Genomic DNA, 23,784 nt, shown 5'->3' with positions numbered 1-23,784 from the left:
CAGCCTTCTGCAACGGCACAAAGATCTGTTTTATCTGCATTTACACAGTGTGCATGAAACATCTATCAACTTACTAAAAAGTTTTTTATTTTTCAGCATCCTTTAATTATTTCTCCTTAGATATTTCTTTACTGCCTTGAATAGAAAATCCAATGACGTTTTCGGCACCGAATCATTGTGTTCACCAGTGGTGACCGGTGACTACTTTTTAAAGAGCTTTTTCGGAGGCGCACAATGCTAAGCTCGTCACAACATTTATTTAGCCCGCCATGTGTGTGGCTCGTCATTTCAAAATATGTGTTGGATGCGTCATGTCAGACTACCTGCCTGCTTGGTTTATGATAAATGGAGCTTACGTTTGCCAGATACTTGCTTAATCTCATGTGGAATCAGAGTTTATTGTTTAGTAAGTGTCTTGCGAGTATTTTGTGAATGTGAGCGTCTTTTTTATCATAAACACTTTTGATGCGCGTGCAGCAGGCATGAATTTTGACAAGACACATGATGTACATAGGTTCGCAACAGACGCATATTTACATTTAGTCATTTAGCAGATGCTTCTGTCCATTTTGATATGACGAGCAACAGACATAACACTCCGAACACATATTTTGAATCTGGCCCTGCGGAAGAGAAGTCACCGTCCGCAACTGATGTTCACCAAGGCAAAGTGCAAAGGATTATAAGTAGTGATGCAATGAAATTAGAAAAAATATGTTAAAGAAAGTTTTTGTATAATTGTATTAATATAAGACTTTTTAGTTTCATTAATTTAATGAATTGGAGTTTGACCACAAAACCAATAACTTCAAACCAATAAAATTACCTTTTTTGAAAATAACACACCAAAATTGGATGAAAATTAAACAAAACTAAATATTCGTTTTTTAGTTTTATGCAACAGAAGCACATTTAACAGTTTTTTATCTAAATAATTAGGGATGCATCAAAAAATCAACCGGCGAAATTTGTCCAAAAGTGGAATTATCAGTTTTGGCCGAAAGAAAAAAATGAATGAAAATAAATGCCCATCTTCCACACAGATTTCAGTCTCACTGCAGCCGTAATCACAGCGCTACACAGCAAACGCGATCATGACAGTTGTGTGCAAATGGACACACAACATTTTTGGTGCATTCTTAATTATAAGGCTGCCCAGAGTTAGGGTTACTAGGTTTACCGTACTACCCATGTGTGCTTATGGATAATGTCCACAGAAAATAGCTTTAAAGATGTGCACTATTAAAATTAGTGCTGCACAATTAATCGCATCGCAATCGCAATCGCAATGTCAGCCTGTGCAATTATATGACAGCAAAATGTTGCAATTATATTAAATAAATCCATGTGTGGACTTGTTAACACCAACTTTCTGATAACAGTTTGATGATTTTCCTTGCTGTTTAAAAAAAAGAAAGAAAAACGAACAAAAAAGGTAGTGCATGTGTGACATGCACCTGTGTGGTGTGTGCGTCGTCACTTGTGTGTGCGCAGCGCGGAAATACCAGAGCGAAGATGGATGCAGAGGAGATTGACAGTGATCTGGTAGCTAAAAAAAACTCTACGTCTGTTGTATGGCGGTATTTTGGATTTAGGATTACTGACACTGAGCAGTTGCTACATCACGTGGCAATAAGAAAACATTTCTAGTTTTACAAATACACATTTTAGCATTATCACTAAACTGTGTGTGGATTTTCCTTAAAACCCATCAAGTTGACTCATGATACCATTTATTATAATCGCAATCGCACATCGCAATATTAGCATGAATAACCGCAATGGGAAAAATTACCCAAATCGTGCAGCCCTAATTAAAATAGCTGAGGTGTTAATTTTAAGGTGCTATGTTAAGAAGCCTCCAAACCACTTTTACCAGGTTCTGTGCATGCAGAAACCATCAATCTAATTTGATAACACTGTTAAATTATAATTGTGATGACAGTAGTATGAGTTAGCAATGTTATTGCTAAATGCAGACCAATTTTACACTGCTGTCCCTTAGAGCTGGCGAAAAAATTGTCCGCGATTCTCTGATTCTCATGCGTGTCTCATCAGTAAAGCCCGGTTCGGTGATTAGTAGTAAACCACTATTACCTGCTTTCAGATGCATTTATTACACAGAGGCAAGATCGTCTATTATGAACGCGATTTTGCCTAGCTTCTTGGTGAAATACAGCTCTGTGTAGTAAATGCCGCTCCATCTGAAAGCATGTTATGGCGATTTACTACTAATCACCAAACCGGCTTTACTGATAAGACATGCATGAAAATTGCAGGCGATTCTTTTTGCCCAGCTCTACTGTCCCTAGTGTTGAGCGATATGCCCCATTTTGAGATTGTCCTATCGTCAGCCTGTGAGATCGCAAATACACAATAGTATCGGAGGGCAGGGCAATAGTTTACTTACTTATTTGTTCATTTTTGACAAGCAACTTGATTGGTGGACAAAAAGAAGCTGATTAACTCTAAGGGCAACGCTGTCATGACCACAGCCTTCTTAAAATTAATGCAATTAATTCAAGCATGTCATTAAAGCTCCAACGCTCTGAAACTTCCTGCGTGCCAGGAACAACATACCGCTTGTTCAACCACCCTACAACCTCTCTAGTACAAGGAAATGGCAGAGCTGTGCTTATTACAAGCTCAGGTGCTAGAAGGAGTCCATGCCGTGCGTCCAAGGACCGAGCAAGAGTCCAAGATGTGCACGTTACAAGCTCTCACGCCAAAGTTAAGCCCACAAACCTTCTTCTGCAAGAAAAAGCAAGCAATGCGCATGTTAATAGGAAACTATGATGATTAAAAATAACTATCACCAACTATCGTCAAGAAAGCCAGCTATCGGCCATATGTATGACTATCATCGATACTCAAAACTGTCGTCTAACGGCACAACCCTAGCTGTCCCCTGCTCTAAACCAACTTCTGTGTATTACAGAAGTGGTCTGTCCTCTGGCACCAGAGCTTTTCAGAATGTCTCACAATGTGTCTGCAGTACAGTACCTCTGAGTACAGTGGATTATTTTGGGAGAGGCAGTTTGCTTTTTTACACCCTAGCTTTTGAAAAGCACCATGTGGATGACAGACAACCTCCGGCTGTTTCCAGCAGTTACTTGCTTATATACATTTTCCATAAGCTCCACAATCAGTATCTGACTGCTGAAACTGGATTGGCTGTTTTCAAGGACAGTGCCCTTGTGTAGGGGTGGGGTTTTGGGGGCAGTGGGCAGGACTCTGAATCGTTCACGGAGTGGAGACGGTGAATGGTGGTTTCTATGGTGCCCGCCGGTCAGTGATGTGGCTCTGTACTTTGATCAGGGTCCCCATCAGAAGATGAACATAAGAGTTAGTGTTATAAGTGTAAGAGGGAAAGAAACTACTCGTACACATGGTGTCGCCTCATCTCCTCAAACACATAATTCAGATGAAAAGTAGTTTATAATTAAGCCCGATCTGTTACTTATTTTACATAGAAGTAGCTTTGACATTGCACTGCTTGTTTGTTTTTATGCATGCACGCGTTCAGAGGCGCAATAGTGGGCGCGTTGAATAGACAAAGTCTGTCTCTGAAGATAAGGACTTTGAAAAAACTCAGTTGAAGGTGGGTGGAGAAGGACAGAGGACCAGAGCAAGATGGGTCGGGTGGATATAACAACCATGCCCTCTAAAACTGCTGGGCTATTTCAAAATAAACAGTTTGGTTAAATTAGCCATATTTTACCCATACATCATTTTGACAGCAACCCAGCATAGCTTAATTTAAATCCAACATTTGGGTTTGTCCATAATTTACCCAAATTATCCAGCATTTTTTATTGTATAAAAGTGTGTGTGTGCGTATGCAAATATGTAAGGAGATCAAATGCAGAGCGTGCTGGCATTCATTCATACACACAAGAGTCTGCGAGACACTAAGCAGAGAGTGCTAACACTCACAACGCTGCCAAATACACTTTTTGACCTACTTCAGCACACTAATACACTTGTATTGTCTGGTCTGAGACAGTGGCTGTCTATGAGGCCTTCAGGCTCATCCGTGTAAATGTGCTTCATCAGAGGATTCCTTCCACTGACAGAGAGAAGTACTTAAAGATGGGTTTGGAAAAAGAGGGATTTGGGATGGAGGAAATCTTGGGGTGGCAGGGGTTGTTGTGAAATAATGACCAGAAGTGTACGCTTGGGTGAATCTGCGCTGGGGTTTTAAATGGCCTGGAATGCTCAGTGCTGGAAATGGGTGGTAGTTTAGAAAGCTCGTCCTGCTATAGACGGTTTCAGCAGTAACAACATAAACAAGCGGCTTTCGTGGTCAACATGTAACTTTCGGTAAACTCCGCTAAGAATAAATAACAACAAAGTACTTTTAATGTAGTTTATTTATATAACAAGCAAAATAAACAACACGTAGATTACATAGAAAACCAAAACATTTTTTTTTCGAGGAGGTATTTGTTCAAGAGTTCAGTTTAGCAACTAGTCAGACCATTAAAAAAACAGAAACCGGAAGTAAAGTTCGGACCAGACGCGTTCCGCCTCACTGCACGTGCATCCGATGAAACCGTCTATAGGCATAAGTCATATTACATTTTTCATATTTAATAGTGCATTTTATACTCTTTAGTGTCAATTGTTTGCTAAAGCAGGATTAAAAATATATAATTCCAATAATATTGTGTTGAAAACAACTCTGGAAAATGTCAAGGGAAAAATGTGATTCATTGTACTAGGGATGCAAATTTAGGGATATAAAAATGCAATGTTTTGCAATAACCGAATGATTTTAATACCGTAAAACTTCAAATAATAGCCGGGTCCCAAATAGACGCCTGTCTCTTTTAGACGCCTGGTGTGACGACAGGTTTGGGTAAATAAACGCCTGTCTCAAATAAAGGCCTGGTCTTTTTTTTAGTTTCGGGTTGTATTTAATCTTCTAAAACCCGTCAGATAGTCTGTTTAAGACAGTTCTATGGTGCAGATTACACACGCTAAAGTTTTGATTACCTGTAGATGTCACGTGACAGACGCAGTCGTTCCGTTACTCATCACTATGACAACACAACGAGCTTCGTCGCCAGGATTGAGGTGATGATGACAGTAGCGAAGAGGCAATCGGGAGTCGGGACTTTTCCCTTTGGGCCAGTAGTGTTTTGAGGCCGCTGATAATAGCCGGGCTTTCAGTCTTTTGTCATGCATGCACTCCCGCCACACATTGTATTTCTCGCGCGGAAACACTATTTATCATATTTAATATGCTGCAGCGCCAAAATGTATCTGGCCGCACTGCTCTCTCTCTCTCTATCAAGCCCGTTCTAGTTCCCTAGAGTTCTAGTCGAGCGAGCCAATACAAAAAAAGAGAAAGAGGCTACACAATAGCCAATCAGAAAATAGCACTGTTGTATCTGGGTAAGATTTCACGCAACAACCAATAAAAAAAACATATCCTTGTTTGCTATATTTATACTGCCAATAATTTAAGACTGTTATTATTACACAAACTAATTTGTTAAACACATTCAAATTAAAAATAAAACGTAATATGTGGTAACCTCCTGATGTCATGCTGGAACAATTAAATTAAAAGCCTGTCTCTTATAGACGCCTGTCTCTTTTAGACGCCTGGTGTGATGATAGGTTTGGGAAAATAAAAGCCCGGGCTATTATTTGAAGTTTTACGGTACTTCAAAAAGGTCATGCATAGTCAGAGATAAGTGAGACCGAAAGTGATGGTTTCTTTTCCCAGAAAGAATATGAATATCAGTTTTTACATATATTTTATTATTATTCAAATAGATTTAACAAACTTAAAACATTATTATATTACATTTTGTATATCACATCACATTGCATTGTTTCTTTAATATCGTGCATACCTACATTGTACCTTAAAATTTTACATTTAAATGTTATTCAAAGTCATAGTAAAGGTAAGCTATACATTTATCACTACATGTGTGTTTTCTGGGTATCAATCCTATGACCTCTGCCCTGCTGATGCAGTGCTCTGCCAGTTGAGCTACAGGAACACAACATCTTACAACCTGCTGTCTATCTGTCACTGCCTTGTTTTCATTTGCAGAAAATGAAATGTTGCGTCTTCCCTGGCTAACGTCTGCACCGCAGTGTGTGTCTCATCTCAAAACAGCAGCTGTATGTGACAGGCGGGTCTTCTTACAGTATATGCACAGTTACACGTAGTTAGCACAGACTGTACATGTCCTAAAAAGAGAAATTGTTATATACCAAATGTTTTAGGCCTGTGATCGATGATAGCAGCATGCAATAGTCAATAGCTTGATGCACACAAACAAGACAACATTTTTGAGATAGGTTAAATTCAATCTATGCATTTTTCTTGACCGTCTGGCTTTGTTGCCTGAAACATAATGGTTGGTGTATGCAGTAGATGGTAAAGGTCATGTCAAGGCCACCTGTTTGGAGTAACAGCTGAGTGCTGCTTTGCCAAGGGCCTCATGTGGGCCCGTCCTCTCATGTTAACCCCTTATGGCCATTCAAGCACATTGAGGAAAATTCTTGATTTGTTTTGGCCTATCATAGCTCCCTCACCTGCTGCGGATCCAGCTGAACCCAGTTTAATGTTTTGGTAGCTGGTTTCATACTGGTCATTAACTGGTTTGAGCTGGATTGGTTCTAGCTGGACCTGCAATGATCCAACTGTTGTAATGTTTTACTCATCTTGCTTTTGAAATATGATATGAAGAAGAACTCCTGGTATGCGGTTCGCATCCTTTGCTCATGATAAAACAGTCCATAAATTTGTATTTTTTTTTTAAATGACCCATTAATTTAATATTTGCCATCTTGACCTCATGTGGTTCTGCTTTTGCCTAACTTGACCGACACTGTCATCCAAACATAATCACTGCAGCGTCTTGTGTAAAAAAGGGAAGTGTGCTGGAAGTGAAGCAGAAAAGAGATGAAGTTTATAAAGTTTGTGAGGAGAGAGGTGTAACCCAGAAAGAGTCGAGAGTTGAGCCGTAGAACCAGTTTAGCCAGAAACCTTCTCAGGGTGTCTCCTCTCGTGAGGAATCCTCCTCCTGGTTTCTCCTGTCGCTCCCATCTTCAGCAAGCCCCTGCCATTCTCACACCTCCCCCACTCAACACAAACACACATGCTGAAACTGATACAGGAACAGTATGGAGTGTAGAGCCAGCATAACGCGATAGCCTCATGAGCTAACACCTGCCCACAATCCAACACTTGCATGTGCCTATCACAGAAGGATGCAGACTTTTTATTTAATCCTCCTGTGAATATCATCACTGCATGCTTACCAAAGTCAAAATTTATGCAAAGTACCTTCAATGCATGCAGTCATTTAACAACTACCTATAAGCCATGCACTACTAAGTGAAATACTCAAAGAAAAAGAAATTAAAATCAGCAAATGATGCAAGCCAGAATCGAACCTACATCACCTGTATGAGCACCATCACATAATAATACCACTTCAGCTTCTGTGCTGCCAAAAATGTTTACCCTTTACCCTACTGTAAGACAAATCGGCATGTTTGACTTGGAATTCGCTTGTTTTGCGCATCGTGACAACCTTAAGCTCCATCCATCTGCTTGCTATCCATCTCCGTCGCTCCATAACATCATCCACCACTCCATCGTTGTCACTAACTCTTCATCCTCAAACTCTTGTGTTTCCCTTTTGTTCCTGCTTCTTTAAATGTCAGCTTTTGTGATAGCTTATTGTAAAATGTAGCATGCCTGTAGCATTTTCTTCAGCATTTACCAGAGAGGAAACTTGGCAGCGCATCTGACTTTGTGTTTTGTGATGGCAGCGAGTTTCAGTTTACCAGCTGAACAAGAGGCCTGAGGCTGGATCTCTCCTGTTACCTTCACACTACAGAGAGCACATCTGAAATGATGTTACTCTTTCTCATGTGGCATTTTCACATCACTGTGAATTCTTGAGATTGTTGAAGCCTGACTGATTTCTCTCCTTTTTTTCTTAAATACTTGGTAGGTTGACTCTTTTTAGAAATATAACAGTTGTTTTGTGTATGTGCTTTTTGTTTTTAGTATGAGCAGAGGTCGCTGTCCCTCGTCCTGTGCCCGTGACCCTGTGCCTTCCTGACCCAGTGACGTGTTCAGCCCAGACCTTAAAATGGGTAAATATACCAAAGACATCTGACACTACTGACTACTTTAACTTTAAGAGAGAGTTTGCAAACATATGTGTTTGGTTCAGATGTCAGGTTAATGTCAAACCACAAAACCAAAACGACTAAATGTAAATGTCAGATCCCTTTATCCATACCCATGAACTTATCCTGAAACTATTTACCTAGTATTGATTTGACTGATGCTTTTATCCTCAGCGACTTAAGGCCAAAGTATAGTCCTTTTTTTACTTATACGCAAGTGCTTATGACCAGGGGTGCACATAACTTTTTAGGAGCACCTGGAGTTCCTTGATGCTCACCTTATTCGCCATATCTCTTTGGTTTAAACATGGTAGACGATTATGTACATAAAATAAAATATGCCTGGTAATTGTTTTTCACCCATGTAACCTTCATAAATAACTACTAGCCTAACTCGTATAAATGTCAAATATTGTTAAAGACACAAATAAATACAATATAACAAAAATACAAATGAAATAAACAGTGCTGTTCATGTTTTTAGGTTGGTCTATAGTTTTCACGTAGAGTACAGAAACTGAATAAAGTTATCGGATAATACCGTATAGTCTTTATGGTGTCAGTTGGATTGATCCTTATTAAAGTTACAAAAGTTATTCAGTCAAGACAAGGAAATTATTTGTTTCTATGTCTGTGGTTTGATAACATAAAAAACAGCATCAGGTTTATACTCTAAAAATAATGGGTGTACTGTCACTTTAAATGCACAGATCTAATATATTGTTAAACTCGCATTTTATTTTTCAACTGCTTATATTTATTTAATGTGTAAAATAAGTTTTTTATACTATAATCTAGGCAATCTAAGATAATGTTGTTTTAAATGTCTGCTCAAGTGCAAGAAAACAAACTCAGAAGCCTTGACATGCGGATTGGACTTGCGCTTTAAAGGCTCACGCAAACAAAACTTATCAAACAACGCGTGAGTAAAGTATTGAAATCTTTAATATTTAAACTGGCCAACTGTGCAGTGACTGTTGCATCGCTGCTAACAAAACGCATGCATTTTAACAGGTTTGTAATAATTCTTACCAATGATGCTTGGAGAAATCCCTTATGTTGCAGTAAATTATGTAACTATGTAACAAAATTCCAGCAGTGTTGGTGTGCAAAAGCGCATTTTCAAGCAGTGTCTGGTGCGAGTTTTTTATTTTAATCACAAGTTATGTGCACCCCTGCGCATGACGCAATTGTCGTCATTAGAAGAGTGCCCACGTACTGTATGCGCACTGCCGGATTTTTAAAACCTTGCAGACATTGTACAGGAGAATGTAGTGCGAGCCCAGCAGATGCATTACATTTTGTTGCAATACGCATGTGCCGAACAACTGTGTACATGTATGAGTCAAATAAACTATAATTTGCAATGCTGTGCGTTCCACCTTTTGCGTGTGCTTTCACGCATACTTTGTATCAGTATGTATATTCCCTGGGAATTGAACCCATGACCTTGGCCTTGCTAGCATCATGCTATAAGAACTGCTCTGCTATTTCTTTCGAGTCATCCACACATATTCTCTGTTTTTTCTTGCCTTAAAAAAACTACAAAAATCCTAAAGTATAATCATGTTTTATTTTAGTCCATTTAAAGCACCGATAATTTAAAATATGTCCTTTTAGGTTTATAGTTTGACAAATGAAAATCTAAAGCGTGCTTTGGGACCACTGGGTCACATGACCCCCAGTTGAGAAGAGCTGTAGGATTTGATGTTCACCAGTACATCTGTGTGGATAATCAGAAGGTGTTGCTCAACTTTTCTGTGAGCTGCCGTGTGTGTGTTTCTGTGTCTGTGTGCGTGCGTATGTGCATGTGTGTGGTAACTGCATTCCAGGCCACTCCCACCTCTGCTCAGTTCTCAGCTCTCTCTAGGTGAACAGAGCTATGCTGCTGTAATACCTTATGAAAAACGTTGTTGATAGTTGCCCATCAACATAATATTAGAGTCACTGTGGCTCTTGGACTGTAATATGAATAAATGATAAGTAAAGGCTGAGTTTTATAATAAGTGCTAATGATGCCACAAATTCAAAATGTGTGCTCAAAGTTGCCAAGCCATCACAGTGCCATAAAAATAACAACAAGAAAACCCTTGTCAATAAAAAGTCATCTGATCATGGACTGCTCACAACAGACACTGTAATAGTAAGTATAACCCTAACTAATAACACATTTGTGTTCCTGTAGCTGAATTGTTAGAGCTTTGCAGTAGCATTGCTAAGGTCATGGGTTTGATCTCCAGGGAACACCCGTACTGATAAAAAAATGTTTAGATTAAATGCAATGTAACAGTTCAGATTAGAGTGTCTGCCGAATGCATAAATGTAAACATATGAAATGCACATTCATAGCATATGATCTCCTTAATACCCACATCCGGTCAATAGACACATATTTTAAAATAAAAAATACATCTAAATGCTTTCAAAATCTATACATGCATAGAAAATCTTGGATACTCATAAAGGATTACTTTCTAAATGCTGTTGATGAAAGCATCTGCCCAATGCATAATTGTAAGCATAAATGTCAGCAATGTTTTCAGAAAAATCAAAGAAATATATATATAAACTAATTACATAGTGATACAAAAATTTAACAAGAGCTCCACAAGTCCCTAAAAATAGCTCTGTGAATAAAATGGAGCATCTTTATTTAAATGTCAGATAGTGTGTCATTGATTAAAAGGCTGGTTTTTCGCATTGAGAGAAAGAGAGAGAGAGAAAGTGGGGTTGGGTGGAGAGCAGAGGGGGAATGTGAGTGAGCGAGATGGAGGATAGCCTGCAAGATGGAGGATAATCACAGGGCCTGGGAAGAACAGATGAGCACTGGAGTAAAGAGGAAAACTGGAGGAAGCCAAGGAGAAGAATGGCCCAGCATTCCCGTGGACCTTCCCAGTCACTACACCAAACAGGAAATGCATGAGTTCCCTGCTTTCTCTTTGGTTAAACACAGAGGGAGGGGTCAGACTTTCCATTCCACTAAGCAAAGAGGAACAAAATTGACTAAGCACTCTGAATGAATACAGAAACGTGCTTTGAGCATCCATGGGATTCGTGAATGCGAAACTGTTGGATTTCTGGGAAGACGTTTAGATCTAGCTTCTTGTAAGGATAGGTCTATATATCTTTGGTTTTCAAGTCTTGTTGGTTCACCTGTGTGAGTTTGTTATTGAGAGTGATGGTCACAGGCAGATGGACTCCTCATTACCCTGTGTTACCTCTTCCCAGTAGGAAGGGGAGTCTATTTAAGCCACACTCTCATCATTAACTTAGACACTTTTATGGCCCTTAGATATAAAAGGTCACATGCTTCTCTGGACAGTATCCACCAGAGCATCAGCACTCCTTTTTCTAGCTCTGAATCACATGTGGCTTTTTGTTTTTTACATGCAGTGCTTTTTGAATTGTTAGCAGTGCTTGTCTAGCATCACTACTGTTAATGCCTTATTATTAGCAATGGGGTTTGTTCAAAATCATATAGTTTGAGGTTAAGTTGTAAAGTTTATTGAGAAGAGGTTTACTGGTGTCTACGCAACAAATGTCCTTTTAATACAATAAGGGGTTGTGCACACCAAAACTTTAAAACACGGCTGAAAACGCCAGCTGTTTTATCAGCTGAGTGCCAGCTTTCTTCAGCTGAGCGCTTTGGTAGCTGTGATACTTTAGTTGTGAGCCGGTTGGTTGCTGTGGTAATGTCCTGCCCCTCCTCAACTGTGATTGGACGGTCGTGTGAGAACTGACATTGACGAGCGGAGCTTTTCACCCAAAGTTGAATATTTTTCAACTCTCTGCGCTCAGCACTGAGCGTGCAAGAAAATTGCTAGCTGCTGGCTTTTTTGAAAAACGCCGATCTTCCACAATTGAAAACATGTGCCAGCCACGGGCGTAAAAGCTTTGTTGTGTACGCCCCCTAATGTTTAAAGTGAAAGTGCGATTACTTTCCTTATTCATGCATCTTTCTTTTAGGAAGACAATAAAACGGATAGGACACTTCTACAGTAGATTGATAGTATACTGAGTGTGCACATCAAACTGAGCTTTTGGAAAGGTGTTTTATAAATAAATCATAACTGTATAGGCGGTTTCAGCTGCAATAACAAAAACAAACGGCATTCATGACCCAAACTTAACTTCCAGTAAACTTCCGCAAAGAATCAATACCGTCCATCGCTGTCTCCCCTAGTCTTTAGGAAACCATTTTTTTTAACCTTCGGCAAGGTTTGTTCCAGAGTTCAATTTAACTACTAGCAAGATCATTAAATAAACAGAGACCAGAAGTTAACTTTGGGTCAGACAAGTAACCGCGACAATGTGCTTGCAGTTGCATCCGATGAAAGGGTCTATAGCAATGGTCTCCAACATGTCGCGCGTGCCAGGTTGCACGCACAGAGTCTGCGAGTTGCCTGCCAAAGCGCATTCTATTAAAGGAATAGAATGATAATTTACTCACCCCTACATCATCCAAAATGTCGATTGTCATTTTTGGCAAGAAATATATTACGTCATCCAAAATGTCGATTGTCATTTTTGGCAAGAAATATATTACGTCATCCAAAATGTCGATTGTCATTTTTGGCAAGAAATATATATTTTTTTTACTTTTAAACCACAACTTTTCATCTTGCACTAGCCGTGTAACACGCCAGTGTGACCTTACGTAATGCGCAAGTACGTCGAAAGGCTGGTGCAAGTCAAGAAATTGTGGTTTAAAGTGCTTTTTTTTCTTTCCGAGTTAACTTGTCAATTAAGAAAAAACGTTTCCTTGCCAATCCGTATTTCTGCTATTATTTAATAGTTACTCTTACCCAATTTATAAAACCCGGAAGAATACCAATAATCCAAATACTAATTCCGCCAACTAATAGTGGAAATAATTCCTTGGCGCAAACAGTTTAAACTCTGTGTATGTTTTAAGGGTCATTCTGAATCTAATCTCAATCAAAAGTCCTTCACAAAAATTGATTTATCTCGGCTTTTTGCTCAAAATTTTGTATTTTTGAAGAAAGCTACTCATATTTGAGAGGTGATAAAAAGAGAACAAATGAAGGTAGGATGAAACGTTTTTGTTTGAAAGCAGAGGGTCTGTTCTTTCATTTGATATATTGTATGTGTATATATATTTAAAGAAGAACATTTTCCATAAGGCATTAAAATTTTGTGAAAATCACAAAAAAATGCTGGAGCTGGCTGGCAACTTTTTTTAAATGGTGGCGGGGAAAGAGTTAATTAATAGCCTTCATTTTTATATTTATTTATTACATATTTTATTAGCGTGCCTTCTTTTATGTATGTTAACATTTTAAACAATGATTATGTATCAACAAGTAAAATAAAATCAACAATTAAAACAAAAAAGTTTTGAGTAAACTATATCAAAAAGTAGCCATCCATTGTGGTAGCCCTTTCTTACAAAAAGGTTGGAGACCCCTGGTCTATAAACTTAGTTTTGAAGGACAGACCTGAGCTAAGATTATAGACCAGAATAAAGGTAACGCTAACCTAAAGTTTTTTAGAGCCATGTATCCCCTCCCACCTGTCCATCTGTTGTTATTAGCTCTGGCATTTTGTCTGATCCTCTTAATTTGTCTGTGGAGGCCCAGTTAACAGTTCATTAATCCCAGATAATCTTTGGATCTGTGCTGTATTGCTTTGTCAGCTCGTGGGACTCTTGTCATGCAAGCGTACGAGCATCTGCAAGGCTGTTTTGAGAATAGATCATCCAATTGTCCCTCTTTATTTTCTTCCAAATATCCTCATGAACAAATCATTTGATGATGGGCACTTTTATCTCTGTCGGCGTTCCCCACTGTGTATTTTGATGGAAATAAGGCCGGGAAGTGGAAGACCCTTTTTTGTCCTCAATTTTCCTACCAATGGAAGTACATGAACGGTGTTTGGGATGGTGGGAGTTGGGAGGGGGATTTCCTACCCTTCCCCCTCTACAGCAGAGGAGATCACACCCTCCGACGGCACACATACACACACATGCGGCAGCAGGACCACATGGTTAGAGGGAGAGAGAGGAAGACGATATATAGCAGGATTACTGTTATGTTAAACTATTATGAAGACTACAGTAAAAAGAAAAACTTGAACATTTATAAAAGAACAATGCAACGTGACTTTTAAGTCGTGGGTTCGATGCCCAGCTGATTAAATATATGCATTGAATGCACTGTTAGCATCTTCCAAATGAGTAAATGTAATGCAAATAATGGCAGAGTTGTCTACATTAAACAGCAAAATAAATAAATTAGTTTATTCTGAAGGTCATATACACACAACTACTATGGTACACTGTGTGGTAAAAAATTTTGACAAAAAAAACCCCTTTGATGATACAAAGTGAGGAAAGAGATATCATGGTCAACTTAATAAAATAGTTTATGTATAGTAACATTGTATTACAATATGAATGAAACAAAAAACTATTTAAGCATCATTTAAAATTATTCATGCTTAACTAAAATCCATAATAAAATTAAGAAACAAATTTAGCAGTTTATTAAAATGTTTAAACCTGTAATAGCCCTGGTGTACGGTAGATAACAGTCGACCCTCCACTGCTCTCACAAACACTTCCTGCTTACACACACACACACACACACACACACGTAAACTCACACACATGTACACACTGTCCAGCAACAATGTGTCTCAGTCAGACTTCAAAAGTCTTTCTTTCTTTGTGAACATGCACCTCTTTTTTTAGTTCTTTCTCACATCTCAAGTTTCTCTCCTTTTTTCTCCTTTATCTCTCTCTGGCTCCCGTCTTACTCCTCTGCTGCTCTCACTTATGTGTCGATCATTTCTCCCTCTACCCCCATTGGGATGGGCCTGTCCCGCTGTAGTATCACACTCATACAGCTGCCTCAAACCATCCACAGTTACTCGTACACATCAGAATAGGCTGTGTGCTGCAGTTGACTTGAGATACTGCGGGAGAAATGTAACTTTTAGTCCAGTTTAAGTGATGAATATACATACAGTATCCTCTCCTATAATGGTATTTTATTGTGAATATGATCAAGCAAATCTGAATAGCAACTTTCAGACTGTGGTTTTTTGATGTCCACAATCTGAACTTTTTGAAACGTCTTTTTGATCTTGAAAAATGAAAACATTCACCAAGCACATGTGCTGAAAGAGGAAGTCGACCAATAAAGTTGTTCCTGAAATGTGACTGTAGAGCAAACTACAGCCTTTGCAGGCATCTCACAATCTTATCAGACCATCACCATTTATGTGCGATGTGTGGTCTGCCTAAATGGTTTACCAGAACTAAACTGACTTATAATTGTAAGATGATAAGATGGACAATAAAATCCAGATTAGGTCATGTTATTATTTTGTGAACTAACTTAGTATCAATTTTTTGTCATTTGTGAATCGATTCAGAATCGTCATCATGTCAATCATGTTTTTGTCCTGCCCCTACATATGAGCCAATTAAACTATACATAGACCATGCATGCGTGTACACGTAACAAGCAAACTATACTCCAGGCTTAATTCTACATGAACCCTTGTCCAAGTAAAAATATAAAGAGTGAATTAATACCTCTGAGAGACGTAACTGATATATAAGTCATGTATTATAGTAATTTAGTACTGTTCTGATTAAATACAGTTCCTCTTATAATTTCTTGATGCTTAATGATCATTCGTTATTCTTAGAAATGGAGCACGCCTCCCCACAAGAGTGTGTCAACAGCGGCTTCGTTGCTGTTGACATGACCGAAGAAGAGCCAGTGAATAATCAGCCATCCTCACACATACCTGAATCTGCAGAAGGTAAAGTATCACAGTGGCTTTTAGCTTTTATTTAAACAAATGAGTTGAACTGTAATGATGTTAATATGTTATTTACAGAAAACCTGGCAAGAGAGGCAAACTATAATGAAATGGACAAGCAATCACATGCACACGTGGCAGAAGAAGAAGAAGAAGACGACGATGGTGGAGTTAGAGCAGAGGAGGAACTGACCTCAATCAACTCCATGATGAGTACTGTGATGAGTGTGGGCCAGATCAATGGAGTCAATTCAGATTCCACCAGAACATCTCCCAAAACCACCAGCAAATCCCTGTCAGTTAATCGTACCGGGAGAAGAAATCAGGTATACATAATAAATCTAAAATAAACAAGAAACTACCTAGCTTAATGGGTTAACATTACATTAAACTGTAATTTAAGTGTTAATACACTGTCAAATAGTTTTATAACAACTTCTTGATTATTTTTCTTGACCTCAACTACAGTGGTACAAATTGAACTTGTCATTAAAATGTTAATACTATGTCAAATCATTTTAAACACCTTAACAAAATGCAACAGACACATCAAAAGATTATACTTAATTTTATGTGTGTGCAAAATGCATACAGAACTTGTTCTTCCTCACACAAAGGCTTCTGCAATTTTCTGACATAGAAGAACATTCTTTCACAAAATATTTATTTATTTAATTAAATTAATTAACGTAATGTAATTACCAACGCTGCATGGCTTCACCCATTATTATACTGTTTTCATTTAATTTTAGGTGAATTGGTCACCAAATGCAATAAAATATAATTTTATACATTTTAATTATTATTATTATTTTGTATGATTGATTTTATTTCTCTAACACCTGGAGGAAACTTAAAAAAACATTATGAACTGAAGAATATTCATGACGCTGTTATAAAACTATATGACAGAGTATTAAAACTTAATGACATTTTAATGACACATTTAATTTGTACCACTGTAGTTGAGGTCAAGAAAAATATTCATGATGCTGCTATAAAACTATTTGACAGAGTATTATGACATTTAAATGACAAATTCAATTTGTATCACTGGTAAAAAGTGGTCAGTTATGTTGTCTTGGTAATGTCAAGTTGTAATGACAAGTTATGATGTATTGGTTAATGTCAAGTTGTCATAACAAAGACATCTCAAACAGTGTCATCTTTGCATTAAAAATGACATAATTGAACAAATGACACTTAATGACAGTTGTTATAAATGTACATAAAATCCCCTTCATGTTCATGACTCATGTCATGATTATGAAGGTGTCATGTCAGTCTTATGAACACCCTTCAAGTAAAGTGTTGCGTAATAGGAGAATTGACTGATCGCTCTCATGCTCCCAAGGAATGCAAGTGGCAGAAAAATCTTATTTGACCACAACCAACAGTTTTAAATATGAATTTTGCTACCAAGTGATAGCTTATTGATTGATTTGTTCCAAAAAAGTCACTTAAAGTCCCTGCCTTTTGTACCCAATACGAATACCATTCAAAGGGGAGCATCACCGTGCCATAGTGCTCACTGCGTGTATGCTTACTATGCTATAAAGTTTGCTCAAGGTCTTAATCATTTTCAAAGAATGTGATCTGCAGCAAGTAACTACAGCTGTAGCTGTTTGCAGAGGTTGTGTCATCCATCAGAGTTAAATGACTGGCGACAAATGGTCCTCACGCTTTCTCAATTCCCCCTTTGTCAGAAGGCGATGCATGTCTTATGCCTTCAGTTAAAGTTTGGCATTTCACTGAAACACTTCTCTGTAGAGAAACAGGTGTTTGGTCCCCAAGCACCCTAAACCACACTGACTGTATTTCCATACGCTGAAACTGATGTCTGCGCTACTGGTAAAGCTCTTGCTCAGTGAATTAGTGATGCTCTTCTCCAGCCAGCGCTGCTGTTGTCTGTGGAAACAGATGGGGATAACACTTGTTACCCTGTCTGACGAAAGCGCACAACCGTTCCTGCAGCTCTGACACATAGCGTCTCCATGAGGCAGGCCATGTCCTGCATGTGTTTTACCTAACACACTGGGAGACAAATAAACCTCTCAGTGGGGTTTTGGCTTCATGGAGAGCAACATGTGTTGAGGTCTGAGGATAGGGACTGTATGTCGATTCCCGTATCTTAAAGTATTGAGTTGTTTTAGGGGGTCCGGGACTTTCGTGAAGTGTTATAGTTAACTATTAGCCCCAGAGTCAACATTGGAACAAATCTGCATGGAGTGTGTCCTCTGTATGGGAAAACTCCTGATACCATGACACTGTTATATTTTGCAATGCTGTTAAAATAAAAAAATATATATACATGTATTTTTTTCTTTATTTTTAAATAATTATGCAACTTGGTTTATAAAGTTATAGTTGACCCCAAAATAAAACTTCTGTCATTATTTTCTTATCCTCATGTTGTACTGAACCTGTATGAGTTTCTTTATTGATTTCCATAGTGTGAAAAGCAAATACTATGGATTTCAATGTCCATCATTTATTAAAATATTTGATCAAAACAGAAAAAAAAAATCTCATACAGATTTATAACAATATGAGGGTGACTAAGTCTCTTTAACTAAGCTTTTTTTCAAACCTGGTTTTTCAGCCTGTTAGGGGCTGCTGCCTAGTACAAGATAGTAAATTGTCTTTTTACAGGAATGAGAGCGATTCAGCCTCATGGTTGGCTTTGAAATAGCAGGGTCAAACCATTTCCCAAATCGCAGGCCAGGATCAGTTTTTCAAATTCATTTCTGTGAAAAAGCAAACAGGCCTGATCATATATAAAACATGCTGATTATTTTATGGATCTCTCTGAAATAATTTCTTATATGTGTCTTACAGGAAGGCAAGGACGACCGCTCAAGCTTTATTTGCCCCCTGTGTAACAAAAACTGCATGACACAGCACCAACTCACCATGCATATCAGACAGGTATGTTCTTCACTAGCAGCTTTCAATTTTTTCTTTAGCCGAACCTCTTAACTACAATTATTTACTTGGAAGTACCCATTGGGTTTTGAAATAAATTTAATAAATCATGTTATAACACACATGCATGTTTAACTTCAAAAACATTTATTTTTCATCCATTTTAAAGTTTTATCAGAAGTATTCTATTGTTTTTATTTCCTGTTATTGGACGTTAATCTGGTAGTTGTCTTTAATTTTTACATAAAACTTCCCATTTTGCAGTTGCAGTTCTTATTTTTCCGATAGATTGTAATGTTGTTTAATAGTCACATGACATTCAAATTAAACAAATAAAATACATATTTCGTTAGTTTTATTTAGATTTTTAAAGCAACACTATGTAGTTTCCATGTAAAAATGACTTACAGCTCCCCCATGTGGTTGAAAAGCACAACAGTGCCTGGTATCAGACACTCTTCTGCAGGCAGGGGGAGGGGTTGGGCTGTGTTTCCTACCCTCCACCTCCACTTTCAGAGTGTGCTTGTAGCAGCTAGGAGGCTGCTCAGGTTGCAGCAACAGTACAATTTGTCCAGTTAAAAGTTGTTCTACCACTGAAATAATTTTAGAGACATTATTTAAAGGTCAAAAAACTACATAGTGTTGCTTTAAGTTAAATGTTTTTATTATTATTATTATTATTATAATTACAAATTATTATTATTTTAAAATAATTTCCCTTTTATGATTTAATAAAAATAAAATTTGGTATTTTTCTAAAAGATTGTAGTGTTGTTTAATAGTCACATGACATGCAAATTAAACAAATAAAATACATATTTTGTTAGTTTTATTTAGATTTTTAAGTAAAATGTTTATTATTATTATTATTATTATATTATAAAATAGTATTATTATTATTATAATTGTTGTTATTATTATACATTATTATTATTGTTGTTGTTATTATTATTATTATTATAAAATAATTTCCCTTAAAAATATATTCTTTTCATCAAACCACGAACCCCAGTTTGGTATTTTTCTGATAGATTGTAATGTTGTGTAATGGTCACGTGTGATGCAAATTAAACAAATAAAATATTTATTTTGTTAGTAAGCATTTTATTATAGTTAAATGTTTATATTATTTTTATTATATTATATTATTATAAATTATTATTATTATATTATTTTAAAATAATTTACCATTTATGATTTAATAAAAATATATTATTTTTATCAACCTGTAGTGTTGTGTAATGGTTACGTGACATGCAAATTAAACATATATAATATATATAAAAATATATATTTGTTAGTAAGCGTTTTATTTAGATTTTTTAAAGTAAAATTTTAGAGTATTATTATTATTATAATTATTATTACATTATTATAATAAAATAATATTATTATATTTTATAAATTATTATTTAAAAATAATTGTCCTTTTATGATTTAATAAAAAATTAACATTTTTATCAACCCACGAACCCCAGGTTGGGAAACCCTGTGTCCTCTGTAGACTTTACAGATCACCATTACATTAAACATGAAGATTTATCAAACATTTATATTTTATTGAAATTATGGTTTTCTACTCCAGCATAATACAGACAGTGGCGGCACAGACCACTCTTGCAGTATCTGTGGAAAGGCTCTGAGCTCAGCCAGTTCTCTCGACCGCCACATGCTGGTACACAGTGGAGAGAGGCCATACAAGTGTAACATCTGTAACCAGACTTTCACCACCAATGGAAACATGCACAGGTAAATGATTTTGTAATGTTTGAAGTTTAGGCTAGTGTCTGGTTAAACATGAGTATGCAGAAGATAGAGCTCCTGTAGTGTGTCAATAGCCAAGTACACCATATATACCGATGCAAGAAAATTAAATTAACTATTGAATGTACTGTACCTCAGAAAGTGTTTGGAGTGATCAAATCAATAGTGATGATTGGGAGATTCATTCACCAGGTGTAAATGTTTTAGGTGAAGGTGCACAGGCTACAGGCTGCATTAACTATTAGTTGTTGTAGGTAGGTTTGTAAAGGAGATGGGCCAGCACTGAAGCCAGGTTTTTGAGAGATGAAAGATTGCACATGTGATGTGAGAGCCTTTTTCTCAAGGGTTACTGGTATTGATACCTGCACAAGCTTCTTTCTTTTATGTCACCTGTATTTGCATTCTTTAAAGATGTCCATGCATCTCTTTCATGCATCTTTATGGCTGGGGTTTTGTTGTGTGACTGGTCTCTTTCTGTTTGTGTTGATGAGATGTGCATAGAGGACTTGCTTGTGCAGTTGAGACATGCAGGCATTCCAGATGGGGGTGGAAGAAGTTTGAGAGAGAGAGAGAGAGAGAGAGAGAGAGAGAGAGGAAAATGGGCTCAGGAAGAGAGTGGATAAACTATTATTTAGATTGTGCATCAGCCTTTATTTGTGCACACGATATGTGTGTGTGTTAACCGTCTTGTTTCTTACATCACAAAACAAAAACCACAAACTTGCCTTCCACACCATTAAATAATGCTATTGAGCCGTTTAATCCACAGTGCCATCTGGCTCTATTGATAAGGCACTGCAGAAGTGAAAATTTAGTCTGGAGTCTTGCATCAACACGTCACTTCAACCACAGAACCACAACGTGATTAAGTGGCATGTGAGAAGAAATCTCAAAAGTTATGCATGATAGCATTGTTATGCTGAGCAAGTGAGGTTAAAGCCGTGAGATGGAAAGGGATTCAGGCTGTCCGGGTTTGGTCCACATGTGGGTGGCCATCACTCTGCTATTAATATCTTTGGCTGGAGAATGTAAAACAAGATTCTTACCACTGGGTCTGCTGACATTTATCCTCCCTGTCAAGTCGGGCATAGGTATATTCAACATACAGTATATGCATAAACACTATACACCACTATACAGTAAACATATCGCTGTACAAACACACAACGTATTGACATCTTAAGTTAAAAGTCAGTAGTTAAAAGCACACAGTAGCATCAGGAGCCTTGTTTCTGGTTGAACCTGAAAGGTGGGTTTGTTTCAGTGATGTGAAGGAGGGTGAGGGGTACACACGTTCCAGCATGTCGTAATGTGATTCTCAGCACTTTGCATACTACCTTTGACCTCTCCGAGAGAAAGCATTTGCTGGCCATATAATTGCATCTGCCCAGCCCAGTGACTCTTGTGTATGCAACACAAGATAATTTGATGAATGATGGTAAGCACACAGTAGAATGTACCCATTGACTTTCATAGTATTTGTTATTCCTACTATGGAAGTCATTGGGTACAGTCTTTTGTGTGGAATTGGGTCAATGACATGGTGTTAATTATTGTGTGTCCTAGGGATGCTATACAATTAATCGCGATTAATCGTTAGCAGAATAAAAGTTTTTGTTTACGTCATATATGTGTGTGAACTGTGTATAATAAATTTGTATAAATAAATGTACACACATGCATGTATATGTTTTAGAAATGTTTACATGTGTATATACATTTGTATATTTATGTATAATTTATATTATATATAAATATAAATACTTAATATATACATTTTTTTTCTTAAAATTATACATGAATGTGTTCATATTTATATATATATATATATATATATATATATATATATATATATATATATATATATTAGGGCCGGGACTCGATTAAAAAATTAATCTAATTAATTAGAGGCTTTGTAATTAATTAATCGAAATTAATCGCATTTTAATGACATATAAATATTTGACCTGAGAACATGTTTTCAGCATATGTCCGGACAAATATTACAAAAGCGACTTAAAATTTACATTTAGAAATTTTGTGTGATGTTTTAAAATGTTTTTTATGATTATGCTTAAATGCTATTAAGGTGGATAAAATATTTAATATATCTCATTCTTTGGCGCAATTGTTGGTTACACCATTTGACTTTTTCAGGTCCATTCAGTATTAACTTTCATAAAAGGGGTGCAAATGTAATTTTTTATTGCATAAAATCAACATAACACAATGTGCATTGAAATATACCTGTTGCATGCTTTTAAAGATTTCTCTCTTTTATCACTGACCCGCTTACCATCATTTATCAAACTACTTTCTTTTGTGCTCAACAGAATAAAGACACTCATACAGGTTTAGAACAACATGAGTAAATGATAACAAAAATGTTAATCTTTTTGGGTGAACTATCTTTTTAAAGTATCCCTGTTGCACATCACCACAAAAATAGAGGGAGTTTAACAAAGACGTGGTATGTTTTTCTTATAGGTACATCATAAAAATGGCAGTTAACTTTGAAAGACTGCAGAAATGCTTCTGTATTAACTCATCATCTCAAAAAAGAGATTTAGAAGTGATTTTTTTACATTGTGTGTACATATTTTCTGTATTTACATTTTGTATTTTAATAAAGAGAATGAAAAATAACTTGCCAAACAATACAGCTGTCACTGGCACAAGACTTGCACAATACTCATTTACTGTAAATTACTGTGAAAAAAGTAATGTTATGTTTGTAAATAAATAAGAATTTAGCTTACAGAGCTTGTATATTGACATAATCACTGTATGAAATATGGCAAGTCCTGCTATCCTTTTACGGTAGAGCATCATGATTTATCCTATTGACCAAGAGTGTGCAGAAGCACATTATATTCATCATTATATAATTAAGTTAAAGATGAGCTGTTTTTTATGTTTGCAGGCACATGAAAATTCATGAAAAGGATGCAAATAGTATTTCAACGCCCAGTTCTTCCCCACTGAACAAGCGCCGCAGACCCTCTGTTAAAAGAAAGCCGAGTGTGGATGAAGAGGGGGAGCAGGTGGATGAGCCACCAAACAAAAAGGTACAGCTCTGCTTCTGATGACACTAAAGAAATGTGAATATAAACTTAATGTTAATACATG

The 23,784-nt window shown here is 37.0% G+C and overlaps 1 protein-coding gene across 2 annotated transcripts in view; it reads left to right on the top strand.

Moving 5' to 3' along the window:
* The window catches only part of rreb1b (ras responsive element binding protein 1b), a 40,188-nt gene that overhangs the window by 7,630 nt on the left and 8,774 nt on the right, over positions 1 to 23,784 (top strand). For both annotated transcript variants that reach the window (XM_065276242.2, XM_065276241.2), the window contains exons 2-7: positions 8,048 to 8,136; positions 15,850 to 15,966; positions 16,045 to 16,292; positions 18,805 to 18,894; positions 20,477 to 20,640; positions 23,579 to 23,723. In XM_065276242.2, the coding sequence (XP_065132314.1) occupies positions 8,133 to 8,136; positions 15,850 to 15,966; positions 16,045 to 16,292; positions 18,805 to 18,894; positions 20,477 to 20,640; positions 23,579 to 23,723 (768 nt within the window). In that variant the 5' untranslated portion in view covers positions 8,048 to 8,132. The remainder of the gene's footprint in view (positions 1 to 8,047; positions 8,137 to 15,849; positions 15,967 to 16,044; positions 16,293 to 18,804; positions 18,895 to 20,476; positions 20,641 to 23,578; positions 23,724 to 23,784) is intronic.

Source organism: Paramisgurnus dabryanus, chromosome 6 (genome assembly GCF_030506205.2).
Source record: "Paramisgurnus dabryanus chromosome 6, PD_genome_1.1, whole genome shotgun sequence".
Lineage (NCBI taxonomy): Eukaryota > Metazoa > Chordata > Actinopteri > Cypriniformes > Cobitidae > Paramisgurnus > Paramisgurnus dabryanus.
This window is presented reverse-complemented; position numbering and strand designations above follow the sequence as displayed.